We start from the raw sequence: 19,076 nt of genomic DNA on the forward strand, positions 1-19,076 counted from the left end.
GATGGAGAAGATTATTAGACTGATGTTTCGAAGGCTAACAGTGCCACAATTGTGAATTGTCACAGTATCATATAATGGTAGAAGTGATTAAATCACTATTGTAGGGCATGAAACTGAAAAATCACCTGAGACAGGGGGACTTGTTCCCTAGAATTTCAAAACATAAGCTCACACCTCACTTGCAGGACTCTGTAGAACAATCCTTTGAAAGTGACCTCTACTGAAGAGGAAGACTCGTGCAGTGACAGTTGCGATTTCAAAACTTGGAAAGATAACTGCACAAGTTGCCGACCTATTTCGCTACCAAATGTGGACCTAAAAAATATTGTTGTCAGATAAAGTTCAGATCATGGTCATATCTCTGATTTGCTGGTCCCATACAAAGACTAATGACGTATACACAGGCCGTGCAGTGTGCAAGCACACACAACACAAAGAATTCCTTCTCTTACTGGATGCAAACAAAGGTTGGACGCCGGGATGGATCAGTTGAAACAACAATCAAATGAGCCAGGTTTTTAACCTATATCTGGTCTAACTGAAAATTAAATGCAACCGTAGTACATACAACACATTAGGTTTCGAGGTGCGGTAGGCATATTTTTCAGATGCTACTCAAAACAGCATTTCAAGGTATGGTGACTGAATTGGACAATATTTTCACATACAGAAAATAGGTTTGCATACTGGTCAATAGAAGTACTGTGAAAAAGGTGTCAGCACTTGACTGGACCTTTACACTGTTCATTACTTATGAGATTCTCTTAAAAAGATTAGACTTAAATTAAAAAATCATGGTCAAATCCAAAAGCTTCTGGAGTATCATTCTAAATTACTGTTGTATCTTATCGTTATTGGTCCATATCGGTGACCGTAGTTATCTGTTAGTGTGAATGTGCCCTACGTCACACATTCCATTTTGGAATGCCAGGATTGCTACTTATTGCCACCTGTCCCGGCCATATTCTCCCCGCTCTCCTGTCCCCGCACCTGCTCTGCCCTTCCCATCCCCGGTGGGCCTTTCCATCTTATATAGTCAATACATTTATATAAACTTCCTCTGTGGTCCGTATCTACTTCACAACAATGGCGACGAGGGTCTAACGGAGGAGAGGCTCACTGGATCATCTGCTGCGCGAAGAACCTGAAGCAAGAAAAGCAGCCGGACGTACTGACGGAAAAACAAAGGTAGCCTAAACACGAGAAGAAAGAAGACTGACGTAAGTGAGTCGGCGTGTTATTGACGGCTAACAGACATTGACTAGGGCTCGGCGAAATTGACGAGCGTGTGAAGCATCTTGGGAGGGCTTCAGCGTCACGCCGGTACTGTAGCCCATTGGTGCTTGGGGAATGACGTCATCGAGGCAGCCATTTTAGAGAAACCCCGATGGAATCCTGTCAGTTTCGCCGACTGAACGGGAATTTATCGCACTGTGCATGTTTAAAGCTAGCGATTTACAGCGGAAGCCAGCGCACGCCCAACTAAGCAACAGGAACTAAATATAAACCAAATCACAGCCGTGTAAAGTATTAAATCGGCAAAAGCATACTTGAAAGAAGCAGGGGAGGAAAGTAAAAATAAATATAGACGCTGCTGGAGCGTTTTACTAGAAAGGTCAATCTACTTAAACTCATGTGAATGAAAACGATATAGTGTACAATTAAGGAAAAACAAGAAAATCAGTACAAATATAAAGATAAAGACACTCTGACAACATAACTAAGAGTTAAGTGAATATGGCCCAGAGTAATAACATTTGTGTTCCGCCACTATTCTTAGAGGAATCCGGAAGACACACGAGGAAGTGGAAAAAATGGTTAAGGGCATTTGAAAACTATATTGTGTCCATAGATGGCAAGAAATATGATGCAGAAAGGAAGTTAGCTCTCTTGTTCAGATTGTTAGGCAAAGCAGGACAAGAGGTGTTCGATAGTTTGCCTGACTACGAGAATCCACCTGGGGTATTCATACCACTCAATGAGTATGAAGAAGCTATAAAGAGACTTGAGAAACAGTACGATGAAGAAAGCAACATAATGGTGGGGAGGCATAAGTTTGCGTTCAGAAAGCAAGAAGAAGTTGAAACACTAGAAAAGTACATAGCATGTCTGAGAGTGCTAGCAAAAGATTGTGAGTTTAATGAAATTACGGATGTCTACATAAGAGATCAAGTGGTGTTCTATAGTCACTCAAAGAAGGTACAAGAAAGATTGTTGACGTGCAGGAACCCCACGCTACAGGATGCAACAGACATAGCGAAAGCCATTGAAAGATCATTGGTCACTACGAAGGTACTGTCAACCAGTAGTAGTCATACTAGCGTGTGTTACATACAAGATAAAAAGAAAAGTGAGCACAAAGGACAGGAAAAAAGCTGGGGAGATAAGAGAACAGGAGGAAAAAGTTTAAGTTGCTTCAGATGCGGTTCGCACGAACATCTCGCAGATCATAAGCCATGCCCAGCAATCGGGAGAAAATGCGCTAAATGCAAACGTTTTGGCCACGTTACGACCTTGTGTAAAACTAGGCTAAGAACAACTGAAAATGTGGTGGTGAATACTGTGGGAGATTTCGACGAGGAAATGTGCGAAAAAATTGTTCTGTATGTAGACATGGAAGGGGGAAGGATAAAAGGACCCATTGGCGAAGCAAAAATTGGAGACATTGAATTACAATTTTGTGCAGATTCTGGGTCGCCCATAACAATCATATCAGATCTGATGTTCGAGGAAAAATGGCCAGGAGTATTGTTAAATGAAACAGACGTGAACTCCAAGGCTTTCGGGGAAAAGGACATCGAAATGAAAGGATATTTCAATGACTCGGTCACATTCAGAGGAAGGACAATCAACACGAAGGTTTACGTGGCAGTGAAGGGCAGAATCTGAATTGGATGGAAACACTTGGCAAAGCTGGGTGTGATACTCCAACCAGGAGCAAAGGAACCTATTATCCTGAGAGAAGAGCTGGTGAACAATATATGCATGGTGGAAAGCCAAGGTACAGTTGAAGATGTAGTGGAAAAGTATGGTGAGGTTTTTAAAGACACTTTAGGATGTGTGCGCGGATTTACACACAAAATCAAATTGAAGGAGGGTGCAGAGCCCATCAAGCACAAGGTGAGAGCAATACCATTGTCAGTAAGAAGCGAACTGAAAGAAGTATTAGTCAAGCTATGCGACGAAGGCGTAATAGAAGAAGCGAATGCATCCGAATGGGTGTCGGCAATAGTAGTTTTGAAGAAAAGGAAAACGGGTGACATAAGGCTATGTGTGGACCTAAGGTCATTGAATAAAAATATACTAGTAAACTGCCACCCTCTCCCACTGATACAGGACATCTTACAATCGGTGGCAGGATCGAAATTCTTCACCCTTATCGACCTAAAAGCCGCTTATCATCATGTCACGTTAACTGAGGAATCAAAAAGTCTTACCACGTTCATAACGCCCTTCGGCGCATACAGATACATAAGATTACCCTTCGGCCTGGCCTCCTCCTCAGGGGTATTCCAGAAACTGATGGATATACTGTTTGGTGAAATCGAAGGAGTGAAAGCGTTCCAGGATGACATCCTGATACACACCAAAACAGAGCCAGAACACCTACAAGTGATGAGCAGAGTACTAAACATCCTGAGGAAAATAGGAATGACGGTGTCGAAAGAAAAATGTAAATTCATGAGACAGAAGATAGAATATCTAGGTCATGTACTTTCGTCAGAGGGAATCACCCCTAAAGACGACCTAGTCAAAGCGATCCGGGAAGCACCTAAACCAAAGGACAAGGAAACCCTGAAGTCCTTCCTGGGACGCAGCGAGCACTACGCAAAATTTGTGAAGGGATACGCAGATAAGGTGGAACCTCTGAGGAAGGTGTTAAGAAAAAACTCAAGTTATGTTTGGATGTCTGAACAGGAGCAAGCATTCAATAAAATAAAGGAAGATATAGCAAAGGAACCAGCTCTGAAAGCATACGACCCCAAACTGGAGAACATAATCACTGTAGATGCCAGCGCGAAAGGCATAGGTGCAGTGTTTTGCCAGGCAAAGGAAGGCAAACAAAACACCATCGCACTCATTTCATGGAGACTAAACGACACAGAGAGACACTATAGCACGATTGAGCGTGAGGCACTAGCATGCGTGTGGGCAGTGCAAAAACTGAAGAACTACCTGTGGGGAAAGAAGTTCGAAATCGTTACTGACCACAAGCCACTAGTACACATGATGGATGGAGAAGGTCGTGGAAGTGGGAATGTAAGCTCCAGACTCATAAGTCTTTTATCTGAGCTGCAGGAGTACACATTTGGCATAAAGCACATCAAAGGAGGCCTGAACAGTAGAGCAGACTGCCTGTCACGGATGCCTCTGGAAAACCAAGAATGTGAGTCCTTGGATGACGTAGAATGTGTAGTGGCCTGGGTTGATGCATTGGAAGATGAATATGGGTCCATAACTGAAGGTGAATGGAAAGAAGGAATAGAGAACGACTGGATAATAAGCAAAGTAATAAATTATGTGCAGTCGAATTGGCCCCCAGTTAGGAATTTAAGAAACGAGTTCAAAAGCTATCAGCAGATTAGTGAGGAACTAACTGTAGAAAACGGCATACTAAGTAGATGCGAACAGTTTATTCCTCCGGCAGCACTGAGGCGGAAAATAATAAAACTGGCCCACAAAAGACACCCAGGAAGTAACGCTACAAAAAACATCATCAAAAAACACTACTGGTGGCCAGGAATACATCAAGAGGTGAACAACTTCATTGACGAATGCGAGTCATGTCTCAAGGCAGACAAACACTGGAAGAGAAGGAGAGGTGAGCTGCAGATGGTGGAGATACCGAGTGGACCGCGGCAAAAAATTGCGGTGGATTTTGCCGGCCCATTCCTAAGATTGCCAGAAGACAACAGGTACATCATAGTCATGACAGACTACTACTCAAAATGGGTGCATTTCAAGTTTGTACACTCAATCACGACTGAAATAGTAATCAAGTTCTTCAAGAAGACGTTCGCTGTAGAGGGACAGCTCAAAATCATAGTCTCTGACAACGGAACCCAACTAATATCTGCACAAATGGTGGAATTCCTGAAGAAGGCGGGCATAAAACAACAAAAAACGCCGCTGTATAGCCCAAAGAGTAACGGCCAAGTTGAGAGAGTGAATAAGTTCATCAACATGTCAATCGCCACCTATCCGGACATATTGAACTAGTAAAAGCTCTGGATGAATCCCAATCAGGATTCCGCCCCAAATACAGTACAGAATCCACCTTACTGTCTGTTACTGATGATCTCCATGCCTACCAGGACAAGGGCCTTTCAGTCATCCTGGTTCTATTAGATCTATCGGCAGCGTTCGACACCGTGTCTCATACCATCCTGGCTCAACGGTTGTCGAACGCTGGCATTAAGAACAAAGCCCTTGACTGGTTAAAGAGTTTCCTAGCTGACCGCACCCAGAAAGTCACCATGGGTGCATATCGCTCTGCGGAAATAGAGATTTCCAAGGGGGTGCCACAGGGCTCATGTTTGAGCCCCACTCTTTTTAATATCTATGTGGCACCCCTGGCAGGAGTATTGCGTAGATACGGTTTTGTCCCCGTATCATACGCAGATGATACTCAGCTCCTTTTCCCCTTCAAAACTCTTTCCACTGAGGTTAGGAACTCTTTCTCGTCAGGCATGAAAGAAGTGGCAAAATGGATGTCTACCAACTATCTCCAATGTAACGTCAGCAAAACGGAGATCATGTTATTTGGGGAAGCTAAAATACTATGGACTCCGGAATGGTGGCCATCAGAACTAGGAGCAGTCCCTGAACCTAAACAGGTCGTGAAGAATTTGGGAATTCGGCTCGATCACGACCTGTCACTAAAACAACACACCAGTTATATTTCAGGGATATGCTTCCACACCAAGGTCCGCAAGGTCTTCCCATTACTACCTGACTCAGTAAGGAAAACCCTTGTTCAAGCACTGATCCTTAGTCGGATCGATTATTGTAACGGTTTGTTACTCTCTGCCAACGAAGGAGTGCTGGATAAGCTACAAGTCATTCAGAACACGGCAGCCCGCCTTGTTCTGAATGCCCCCCCGAGAACTGCTTCCAAGCCCCTCCTTAAACAATTACATTGGCTTCCAATCCGACAAAGGGCAAAATTTAAAATATGTTGCCTGATCCATAAGTGCTTGAATGGACAGGGGCCGATCTATCTTGAGCGGAGATTTGTTCCTTATGTTCCAGCACGATCCCTCAGATCAAGTAACGATCTCCTCCTCATGGTCCCCCATGTCAAAAAGGTCAGACACGGAGGTAGAGCCCTGTCTACCACTGGTCCCAAGCTGTGGAACAAACTACCCCTGGCTTTAAGACAATGTAAAGAGCACCTAACATTCCGTAAACTCCTAAAAACTGTTCTCTTCAAAAATGAAATCTAATTCCATCTTCATATCATGTTTGCTGATTTACCGGTCAAAAAGCACAGAGATACTCCTGTCGGAGTGATTCAAGCGCTATATAAACCTACAAATAAATAAATAAATAAATAAGGAAGGGATCCAATTGGCCATCGCATCTCAATTCTTATGGGAATTTGAATGTACAATAAAAGCAGTTGTGCAAGTTGAGTTGGTGGAAACCTTCCCAGTCAAGCCAAAATGCTGCCTGAAAGGGGTATAGTCGTTTTGGTGGTGTCTCTAGAGGAGGGCTAGATGAGGCCAGTGCCTCAGCTGTATTTATCTTAGCCCACTCTTATGCCCCAGCAAGGCAACTTCTGAATGTGCCAGTAGCCCACAAAGAAAAAACAGACTCCGCACCTCGCTCCAAACAATTTGTTAAACTATCTTCTCTTTTAAAGCAGTGTTGTTGGCTTGAAATGTCGAAATCTCACTTTGAGTGTATATGTGCGTGTAAATATCTATATCAAAATATACACACACACACACACATATATATATATATATATATATATATATATATATATATATATATATATATATATATATATATATATATATATATTTCTTTTTATTTTTTTCACACACGCACACCCAAAATCAAATTTAAACATTTTAAGCGTGTGTGTGTGAGTTTCATCTGTGGCCCAATGTCTGTGCTCCCCCACCTAGAGGGGAGCCACTTTCTGGCTAGTGGGGTGCAATGTAGTAGCCATTGTTCCCGTCAATGTCCAGCTTTTGGTCTGAGTCATCAGCAGAGCCCCGGTTCAAGTCTTCTGTGGAACTCAAAGTGGAGCGGGGGAAGGAAGCGAAGTCTTCCAACCTTGAGAGCCAGCAACACAGATATAGACATGAATCCACCTCCACAGACCTCTTGTTACCTGGGTTTCTGTCTTGTAAACTTACCAACTCCAGCGAATATGCAGAACTGAGCAGGCACAAGTGTTCCTTTACACAGAACATGCACCTCTGCGATTGAAAACTATTAGGAAAACAGTCATCAGATCCATTCCCCACCTCAAAACGGAAGGGGATGACGAACCTATTAAGAAACAGCAATAGTTCTCGGCGGGAACTGTTCTAATGCACATTCAATATCAATCAAAGCACATTACATGAACACGTTTTAGTGAAAAGTCCAATATTCCAGAGTTTATTTTTCCTGCCCGAGAAACATTAGTAGATAAAAGGAGAATGGCTTTCCTATTAAAGACGATTTGTTAACATGAGTGGATTGTGCTTTTGTTGTATAAGCTATAATAATGGTTTCTCGGGGTCCTGTGATAGTGCACTTATAGTACACTACACTTCCCATGGTACCCTACTACTAAATATAGAGTAGCTGTTCCAAAAATTCCCACAGGATATCTGTAGCATTATGTAAGCATGCTCTTGCTGGTCTTGCTACACTAGTGGTAGGTTTGTAAGTGAGTGCAGCCAAGAGCACAGGGCTTGATGAAAGGAGAGTCGAGGTGGCAAGTGTGTTTCATCTTTTTGTACATTAGAACTGATAATTGAAAAGTCTAATATCAGTGATGTTTAGAACCCTCTCCCCATGCCAATGGAGTTGAATTTACAACTCACACTGTTACTACAGACCCCTGTATCATGTGGTATACCCCCACCCACTTTCACGTCCAAACCGTACTTCACAAAAAACTGGGGTCCCTCAAGGTTCTATCATCTCACTCCTGCTTTTTAATATTTACATGAAGTCATACCAGCACTGATCAGTCAGTTTCACCTCACATGCTGTAACTATGCAGATGACACACAAATAATCCTTAAACTGTAAAGTCCAAAAGAAATTAGAAACTCACAAATTTTCAGTTGCCTCAGAGGTGTGGATTATTGGATAACATAGAGCCATGTCAAATTGAATGCTTCCAAAATGGAAAAACTCTTCCTGCACAGAAACAATCATTAAAGATGATTTGGTCTTTCTATGTGTGAATGCAGTACACAGACAAAGCAAAAACAAGAAGAAATAAAAGTATTTCTCCTTGTTGTGCCAATCTAGCGGCTGCTTTTTAGTGGCATTTTTGGTGCTTACTCAGATTTAAAGATCCTTGTAAATAGGGGGGCAGCGTCAAAAAGCAATGGGTGTCGTGGTGGCACAACCACAGCAACACCCATTGCACGCCCCTTTAACTCAGATACCTGCATGAAAAGGGTAAATTATTTACAAAGTGACGTTAAGCCACGCAAAGTAGAGCAGGGCATTGCGCCACCAGGGTGTCCTAAAACATGACAAGACACATTTTCAGATAAGGATCAGCATTTTGGAGAGTCTTGAGAGAGTGGCATATATGCTAATCGACAGTGGTGTTGCAATGTCAAGTGATACCCGATGCGGAACATTTCTTGTCACCCCCAGCTTGACAAAATGGCAAAAATATATGCTTAAAATACATATTTTTGCCATTCTGCCACCCGCCTCAGTGTTTTCTTGTCACTCCAGGCTTGACAAAATGGCAAAAATATGTGTTTAAAACACATATTTCTGCCATTTTGTCACACCCCCTCGCACACACCACACCCCTCTTCCTACGCCACTGCTAATAGATTAAAATGTCCACAGAAAGGCATGACTACTTTGAACTTAGCCACCAGCTCGTTGACTCTGCAGAGGGTTATGCTGCCTGACTATCTGTCTCACGAAAAACGAGTATCAAAGTTTCTTCTTTTAACTCAAATGTTTGAGATACCAGGTCAATCTTTACCTAATCAATCATTGTCCTTTGGCCTCCTTAAATGCCAGGTACTACCACTGTGTATATTGGATTTTATGTATATGTTTTTATACTGACTTTTATTGTGTCATCCTAATAGACACTTTGAAAAAAGAACAATACTTTTTATTGAAAAATTGAAGATATAAATATGTCAGTATTCTCTCGAGTTCTCCTCTCTTTCAAGACTGGCTGAATGCATATGAAGACACTGGATGTATGTAGGGTGATTTGAAAGACGAGTCACCTCAAAGGGTATTATAATTCTGATAGGGAGCCCTGTCCTTTAAGCTTCATAAGGTACAGACAGATTTCAAGGTAATCCTGCATTTTTCAGGCTGAAAAAGAATTACATTCATAGGCCCTTAATGCAAGTGGTCTGGTTAATTGCAATATATGCAGTAACCTATTTGGCCAGCGTGTTGCTATAAGGAGCTTTCTCGCCATTGGCCATCCAGTGGAATGGATGCCTGAGACATGTCTCAATAGCCACATAGTCTTGGAAGCTCTCATATGCATGCAAACCTAGAAACCTGCAGTCCTCCCCGTGATCTGCCTTACCTTCCATAATGTCCCTGGCCATCAGTGTCTTACGTGTGTGTATCAATGCTGCTGATAATACCAATAAATGCTGATTACCAGACTAGAGAGGAAGTATAACAGCCAAAAACTGCCCAGAGGGCAAGTAAGAGGGGTCCAGTGGCTAAAAAAGATGCCCTGATGAAGTTTACACTATATAATTGATTCCCTCTTGGTAAATGAGGGATGTTGCTTGGACAGGAGACACTGAAGTACATCTAGAGCATTGCTTCACTAGTGGTGGGTGTTTCTTTCTAGGGGCCCCTCGGTGTCCAATATCCCAGGACCACCTGCACTAGTCAATGGGTGGGAGGGCTAGCGGGCCCTCTGTGGTCGGATGGGAGGAATTAGCCATTATTACCCAACCCAGTTGCGGTATCTTTCCCTCTCCTATACCGATCCTGAGGAAAGTTCCTGGGCAGGCCCTGGTGCCCTCTCCATGAAAGGACACCATGGCTCTGATTGTCGCTGACAGATGGTTGAAGCCTCATCTTGTAATCTCTGGAGCTGAATCTTCAGATGGAGCCTGTCTACAGCGATCCAGGGCCGCCACCGAGCGAGGGAAGAAATGTGTGTTTTACAGATAAGAACTGTATCAATTGGAGCGTTAGTAATGGTGACATGCTGAGTTTGCATAAGAGAATAGTTGGGAGTTTATGTTAATGGCGCCCTCTGTTAAGGCTGATACAGCAATAAGCTGGAAGACTGGAATTAGCTGTGGTGTATGTCGGAACTCGCATGGTGTGTAGACTTAAGGTGTATTATGGATGTGCTGTTAAATTCCAATTCACAATCAAAACTTTAAATACGAAGTATATGCCGTAAATACTTGGCACCCATCCAACCGGCTTGTGATCCTGCCAGAGTTTTAAAGGTCTGTCATTTTCATTGTAACAGATAGACAAAGGTCAATGTTAGTGGTGTAAAGCGTGGACTCCGTCATGGACGGTCTAGTGATGAGCGGGAGCTTGCATCTCTCTCTGGCTCCCTGTCTTATGCAAGAAGGTCTTCTCCTCGCCTAGAATGCTGCCTTTTGCCCTCCTAGCACGTGTATGTTCTGACTCAGCAGGCGACCCTCTAATGCATACGTTTTTTTCCCTCAGTGTTCCCCTAGTGGCCGCTCAGGATCAGACAAAGCGGGGACGCCCAGCTCATCCATTTTCGGCGTGGGACCGCTTTACTTTCAAGGTACTGTACAGCATGTTATTCAACTGAAAACAAATAGTGCATAGTGACACCCAGAAGCTGCACTGTCAGTCACAGAGACTGTGTATGTATGGTTAAGACTCAGGGGCAGATTTACGAGCCCCTTGCTCTACTTTTACGCAGTTGTTGCATCACTTTTGTGACCCAGCGGCGGCGTAAACCATGGGCCACGTTGCACCCTATTTACAACGTGACGCATCTAGGGAGATGCATCACATTGTAAAGCCTTGCGCCACATGAAACCTGCATCAGGTTTCATGTGGGTGTTCTGGCGCGGGGGGGGGGGTCCAGCGCAGTAAAGCCTCTGTAAAGTGCCTGAGTGAAATCTACAAGATTCCACTCAGTCACTTTTCCGACTCCGCTGCGTCAAAACCTTGCACCTGCTTGAAGTAGGCATAAGGCGTGAGGCACCACGTTATGTATGGGCAGGCCACAAGCATTGCTGAAGTTGAGTCGCTCTGAGACATGACTCCAGCAATGCGCCACCCTTCCGACAGGAGATGTGTCACGCATCTGTTTATCTTTGCACCACGATCACCTGCATAGTTATTGTAAAAACAACAATTGATGGACGGAATGTTGCACAATGGCAAAACATTCACCCCCAGTCACCGATCTGGGTTTAATCCATCATTATTTTGCTCACCACACCACCCCAGTTCAGACATGGCCATATACAAATCAGTCTTGACCCTGTGCCTCATGGGAACACTCCAGCCTGAACTGCCAAACCATGTCTTTCCAGGACCTGAATCAAGCATTCTAGGACCGGTTTCTGGCTATCAGCCAACATTAGCCAGGATAGCTTGATTCCAGTGGCATGGAGAGCACGGGACTCACGTCTGAGCATACCCGTCCCACTTGGGGTGACAAATGCAAAAACAACAATTGATGTACGGAATGTTGCACAATGGCAAAACATTCACCCCCAGTCACAGATCCGGGTTTAATCCATCGTAATTTTGCTCACCACCCCAGTTCAGCCATGGCCATATCAAATCATTCTTGACCCTGTGCCTCATGGGAACCGGTTTCTGACTATCAGCCGTCATTAGCCAGGATAGCTTGACTCCAGTGGTGTGGAGAACACGGGACTCACATCTGAGCATACCCGTCCCACTCGGGGTGATAAATGCAAAAACAACAATTGATAAACTGAATGTTGCACAATGGCAAAACATTCACCCCCAGTCACAGATCTGGGTTTAATCCATCGCCATGTCTAAACTGGGGTGGTGTGGAGTGCAAAATAACGATGGATTTAAGCCCAGATCTCGGTACTGGGGTGAATGTATGACATTGTTTGCATTCTGTCCATCAACCGTTGTTTTGGCATAGTAAATGCAGCACATCTGTGGTGACGCAAGGGTAAACTTGTGTCACGCATCTTACCTGTTGCATCCCTGCTGATTTGCAGGGATGCGCCAGTTGTCATAAATCTGGCCCTCAGTTTCTATTTTTAAGCCATTTTTTGGTTTGCTAATTAACGCTTACTCACTGCTTGTCAACTCTACACTGAACATCCCAGACAATTAGCAAAAGTAGTTTATTTTTAATATGTCAAGATTCGTAAGGAATATTCCAAAGGGCGACAGTAAAATGGTGGGGTGAGGTAAGGGGGAGGATAGACAAGTTGTGCTTCCCAGTCAGGCTCCAGTAGGAATTAAATAAATGTATCTTGTTGGATAAGGGAGTATGTTCTCTTTATTGTCTGGGCACTAAAATAAACGTTTTTTTGCAGCCACCATAACGTGATATGGGGCTCAGTCCGTGGGTCGTGGAAAAAAGTGGGGGCATAATAGAGCAGCAGCAGCATCCCTTGAACCCCCCCCCCCAACCCCCCACCCCGCCCCCCTCCCACAAGGATGACGTGGTGTGGTTTGGCAAATAGGCCATCTCTGCCCCTAATTTTTTTAATTATGTGTTTATGTAGCTAGGTCCTTTGAACCCTGGTCTGGACTTGCAAACCCAGAATTTCTGTTTTGGGGTCGGAGGTCCTTTGGCAGACTCCGGGATAGCAGTCCCTGGTTAGGGTCGACAGACCCATTGTGGACCCAGAAACACAGCAAAAAGCAGACATCATTTAAGGTCCGCACACTCCTCCAAAAAATATAACAATTACAATTGTGCAGCTTTATGGTGAGTTGAGTGATGGATTTTTGCCACAGGCCAGCCGTTGACACTGCGTGACAAATTATTTCAGTGTGGGAATGCTAATGCATTTCCGCTAGCAGGACCCCTGATGAGTGACACTTGTCAGGGCTTCTGATGTTCAACCTCCACAAAGTCTGTTTGATGGCTGAAGAGAGTGTCGGGATCAAAGTTACTATACTTGCCTTGTGAAGAGGATGTATGTTGCCTACGGCTTATGATGAGACTTCTAGAACAGCAGTATTGGCTCGTCAACAACATGGGTGTCTCCTATGTTTTTTTAAGTGTGGTTAAATGTGAAAAATATTCTCATATTTATGTTTTTTTACGAGTGGCTTTGTTTTTAGTGAGGGTCAGAAAGGCTGAGGCACTCAGTCTGTGTGGTGTCTGACGCATGCGCATGAAAGTCCCACACATATCTTTCAGTGCTGATAAAGACACAACCCTGGCCTCATAAGCCTGCCATACGCAGCGGCCACCCCTACAGATGACGCGCAGTAGCCCCACTCACAAAGGTAGCCCTGGACGCCACCCTGTACTGACCATGGCCAAAGGCTAATCAGCCTCACACCCGACTCTTTCCCAACACGACAGAGGAGGGGATGAGATCTGCAAGCCCCACTCACCACACCCCACCATGTGACGAGTTAGATAAAGGGTGGGGTGGAAAGGCAAGAGGCTGCTCTGCAGCAGTGAGCTGAACCCTGAAGCCTGCACAGTGCAGTAACATGGGTCTGACATCACAGGGTCACATGCTATATACACTGCAAAGGTTACGGCTTTCATCTTCTTGCATGAGCGCTGATTTCCAGAGCTTCGAATGGGAGGGGGCTGTGTGGCTGCCCATGCGGCTGAGAAGGAGCTGAAGTGACCTAATGCGGACAGCTGTGGTTAAGAAAAGGAAAATGCTCTCAGGTGTGTGTGCGCGCATGTGAGAGTTTGTGTGTGAGTGTTGTGTGTGTATGTGTGTGCATCTGTGTGTGTCTTTGTGAGTGTGAGTTTATAACTACCTGGGAGGACTCTTTTAGGTTTGATGACTGCTACTGTGGTCACTTTCTCGGTCGCTTAGGGTTCTTCAGCCCATCCCGAAATGTGCCCCATTGCATTCTCATGGACATCTATGCTTCTGATTTCCTAACACTTGAGCTGGTCATGGCTTCTGACCGATGGGTGGCCCTGTCCTAGGTGTCCAACTGGTCAGTGATGGTGTGTAGCTCATTAAAACACATGAGCCACGTCCCACCAGGAGGAGGAAACACCCAGGCATCGTTTGATCCTAGGTGAATTACCTTCTAGGTCTCCTTTGAAAATTGATGGGGAATCATTGGCCTTAAGGGGCCCTTCTGCAGAGGCTGAACTCTCTTCCCAGCCATTCACACTCATTAATAATCATACTGTGAGATGTCACTCTGGGTACCACCCCTCCAGTTGCTTCTCAACCAGTCGTGAGCTATGCCACTGGGGCCTTTGATCTCCAGTTGTTTCCCGTGCCTGTATAAGTGCTCTCTGCTGGTTCAAGGAAGGGAGCTTGCACTGCGGTGGACCCGGCATCCCATGGAGGACCTTTGGTTTGGCCTTCAGTCTTCTATTTGGGCTTGCTGTGAGGGTCCAGTTCCATGACTCCAGCACTTTGGACTTCATGACCCTCGTTTCATCTTGCTAGCCCATTGACAAGTGAAAGTCGCACATATCATGTAAGAAGCATACCCACAGTGGCATTTCTGTTTTACATAGCTCTAATCTGGCTAAAACACCAAGGAATGACTCTCAAAGCCGCATTTTTCTTCTACAACTCAATACTTTAAAGCAGATTTACCAGACTCTGTTTATGTGAGAGTGGGTGAAAGAGTGAGTGTATTTTAAAGGGAATTTAACAGGCTCTGTGTATGTGAGAGTGCGTGAATGAGTGAGTGTGTGTGTGTTATTTGTCGGTGTTTCACAGCAACTACTAGAACTATAGCATTAGCATAGCACAGATGTACTAGAACTATAGCATTTTCCCTCCAGTGTATATCTCCTCCAGCACATGCATCGGAGTGGCTTTCGAGCTGCAACTGGTGCATGGGCCAGATACCATTTGTTGCCTGTTCAGAAATCGCCAGGCAGTCCTTGTTCCATCTGAGGGTAATGTTGATCAGTACAGAAATGACCTTCTTCATGCAACCAACGATTTTTATGCACTCATAAACATGAATTATGAATTATATTAAGGACACAGAGGTGAAGGACATGTATTCTCTTTGCCAGTTTAATAAACAGCAGCAGTATTAAAACGGTAATAAACCAATCCTTTCAAAATAAATAACGACAATATAACTGGTTCTATTAGAAAACAACTACAAATACCATGAAATATGGCTAGTCATCAGCCTCATCCCAAGTAACAGTGTAACACCACCTCTTCTTGCTGCAAGGAACACATAATAATTCGACATATCAAGGAGTTTACTGTTGCCTGTGATCTGCAACTGAGCCCAAAAAGGTAAATCACTTATCTAGAACAAAGAGACTTTACAGTAAGTATTGGGAGGGATCACAATAGCACATGAGTGTACAATAAAAGGTATAGTTTCATTACATATCCTCAATGACGTCATCATCACATGGGATAATCTTTGCCTGTGCCCTTAATAGAATTAAAAATTATCGTTTACGAATCCAAGAAATAATTCGATTATTTGACGAGACCAATTGAAAGTGGGTTACCTGCTGAGGCATAGAACTGTTTGATAACTGATTCTGAGGACCTAACAGCCATGTACATTATATCTTTTAGCCTAATTTCTAGGAAGTATGACTTAGAAGGCATCGCCCCTCTGACAGAGCGTGCTCCGAGAATGGAGGTGTTAATACCCCCTCTAACAAAATTCATCTTATCCACCTGGCTAACGAGGATCCAGATAGTGGATCATAAGGGCGAACATAAAAAATAAAAAGTTGACTGAAAGAGGTCTGCTGGAAAACTAGAGTAGGAAATTTGTTATGAGGGCATCTTCGTTTCTCTAGACAAAACAAAGGTAATATCTTCAGGCATAAAGAACCTCCCTGACTAGTCCAAGAATTTCACATCAGATACCGTTTTGTACGATTGCAAACAGAGAAGCATTGTGAGTTTGGCTGACAATTGCTTCCAAAATAAAAAGTCATCCTGCAGTAAATTTTGAAAAAACATAGAATAGACGCTTCTTAAACGAAACTAGTATTGGGTTTAGGGGAGGTGCAACATCCTATTCCCCAAAGAAGTTTGGACACAAGAGGGTGATCACTTACAGCTTAATCTGTTACATGCATGTTATCTGCTGAGATGGCCGAATGATAGGAAATAACTTTTTGATAAGAAAGCCCTTCATTCGCCAGTCTAGCAAGAAAGGTAAACAGAAAGGTCATATCCGTTCTCACTGGATCCAGATCCCTTTCCATGCATCAACATGCTCATCACCCCACGCTGCTTGATAACGTCTGTGAGTAGAATAGGGATAGGTTCAGTCAATGAAGTAGTAAGCCTAACTTAGAAGTCTTTGCACTCACCAATGAGACCTGAATGGTTTCATGCTACAAACTGAAGTTGTTTATGAGGTACCCGGGATTGCAGTTGACCTGATGGGCTCAAGAACAGGTCGGTAAAGGAAATAGAAGAGGGGGGTTGGCAAGACAGCTCGAAAAGGACCAAGAGCAACATTTGAATCCTCCATAATGCTTCTTGTCTTCTGGTCTGGTAAAAGACTGTGAGAATCATTTAAAATAGCGTCTTGATTCCTTTCTTTCCACTCCTGGAGAAAAGCATTGATCACAAAAGCTAAAGCTGCTCAAACAAATGGACTTTTGTAAATGCAGTGCTTAGTGTTCAGCGGGAGGCGTGTTAAATCTGTCATATTATTGTGTTAAGCATAACTTGCCCCTGACGATGCTTCTTCAGGCTGTTCAATACTCTAGTGATGCAGTCTCACACAAAATGTTATAGTGCTGTTGACTTGCATCGAGGTACTTGCCTTTCTGTCTGTGCGTTAAAAAGCCTTGGAATGTGTCCATAAATGTGTCCTACGGCAAGCATGCATTACTGAATCAGAACGCGTGACCCAGCAAGTAGTCAAGTCAAGTCAAGTCAGGATATTTGTATTGCGCACATATCACGTCCAAAGAGTCTCATGGCGCATGCAGACGATTCTGACCAAAAGGGTAGGTAGCAAGATTAGCAAAAAAGCCAGATCTTAAGCTTCTTTCGGAAACTAGTGTGATCGGAGGTTGTGCGAAGGTTGAAAGGCATTTTGTTCCAAAGAGATGGAGCCAAATAGGAGAAAGCGCGACCTCCATTTCTGGCCATCAGTAGTAATTCTATAGCTCTTCAAGCCCTGGTAGCACTGCACTCAGGATTATGTACTGCATGGCTAAACACATACTCTGTCCCAAAGGCAAGACCTATTGGATACCCCAATGCTTGTTTAAAAATAGGGACAATCTAAGCACCAAGCCAGGATCAGGAATAAGTGCTCATCTCGCTTTTGTATTTCAAATGGTCAAATATTAGGGCCCCATAGATTTTTGGTTCTTGCTTTTTTGCAATTAAAAGAGAACAAGGAGGTAGTACTAATTACAATGTCACTATATAAAGTAGTGCAATGTGTCATCCACTCTGAAGACAATATGTGTGTTAAGCCGTGCCCCATGCAGGTAAGAGCTGTGGGGCCGGATTGGGCGGATGGGAATTCGACAGACGACCACAAGGGAAAATTAAATCAATATTTAATTTCCCCTCTTAGTTGTCTGTCTAAATCTCCGCCAACCGGCCCAACTGCCACACCGCTCTTACCTGCATGGGCCGCAGCTGTGTGTGTATTTTTCTCATATTAAACGAGGTGCTACGGGATATGATATGACAGAAGACTCTAGTGTAATGGTATTTTAAAGCATTGGTTAAAGCTCAAAATTGGATTTCCTGGTACTTTTTTAAAAATATTGCTAGTCCTTTATACAGTCTTTGAGCATCATGAATTTACACCTTGTTCGAAGAGCGAATAGGTGTTAAAAGTTGCGCTTCTTTACCTTGCAGGACTTATCATGCCACCAATGTTTCTCTGTTTATGTTTGTATCCATCTAGTAAAATGAGAGGCCAGAACACAGCACAATTGTTGATGACTATTAACTAATGAATTGTCACTGTCAAGTGATAGCAACATATTCATAACGGGAACTGCATCATTATAAATTTCATGAATCAGTCCAATCTTTATTATTGAATCCAACTTTTACTCTCCTATTGTAACTTGACAGAGTTATTTTAGAGCCTTGTGTATATCTGGGACCTACATCTAGAATACCACTACCTTTGATCAAAAGGGCAAGTGGTTCATGGTCACTTTTAGGCCTCTCCGTCACCTTCATATCAATGACTCTGTGCCAGTCTGAAAGTTGTAACAATGTTTAATCCATATGGGATGTCCAAGGTGCTTTTATATGTTGGTAACAAGGGGTTATCAAATACAGTGCTTGCCTGAAGGCCATGGGATGTGACCAATGCACCCATTTGAAGTGGCATAATACTAGTTTGCTTAAATATTGTTCTCTAGCTAAGGCACGCCCCCAACTTTGTCATCGCCCTAGTGCAGGGTGGTGAACATTGAAATTGGGTAGAAATTTACATTAAGATTTCTTGCAATTACTGTTATATTATTATTGTTTATAGAAGATAATAAATTATGTAATTTGATTAACATCTCAGAGTCCCTTGCTTTGCCAACACCTCTGTTGTAGAATGAAATGTTAATTCGGGAAAGAAATTTAAGAATCACACATTATAAATCTATACAATCAGCTTATATAGATTTTATAATACATGGGTTTATGAAATCCCTTTATTAAAAAGTAGTCTCTAATACCTTTATAATTAGGCTTTCCTATTTTCAGTTTCTATTTTTTATAAATACTGGTAGGTTTTTTCAGTGTTTT

General features: G+C 43.4%; 1 protein-coding gene across 1 annotated transcript in view; it reads left to right on the forward strand.

Annotated features, from left to right (window-relative positions):
• Positions 1-19,076, forward strand: part of LOC147733125 (pancreatic secretory granule membrane major glycoprotein GP2-like) — a 183,311-nt gene that overhangs the window by 146,672 nt on the left and 17,563 nt on the right. The window contains exon 7 of the mRNA XM_086955865.1: positions 10,879-10,963. Coding sequence (XP_086811991.1) covers positions 10,879-10,963 — 85 coding nt within the window. The remainder of the gene's footprint in view (positions 1-10,878; positions 10,964-19,076) is intronic.

The sequence above is a fragment of the Lissotriton vulgaris genome, chromosome 2_1 (assembly GCF_964263255.1).
Source record: "Lissotriton vulgaris chromosome 2_1, aLisVul1.2, whole genome shotgun sequence".
NCBI classification, from domain to species: Eukaryota; Metazoa; Chordata; class Amphibia; order Caudata; family Salamandridae; genus Lissotriton; species Lissotriton vulgaris.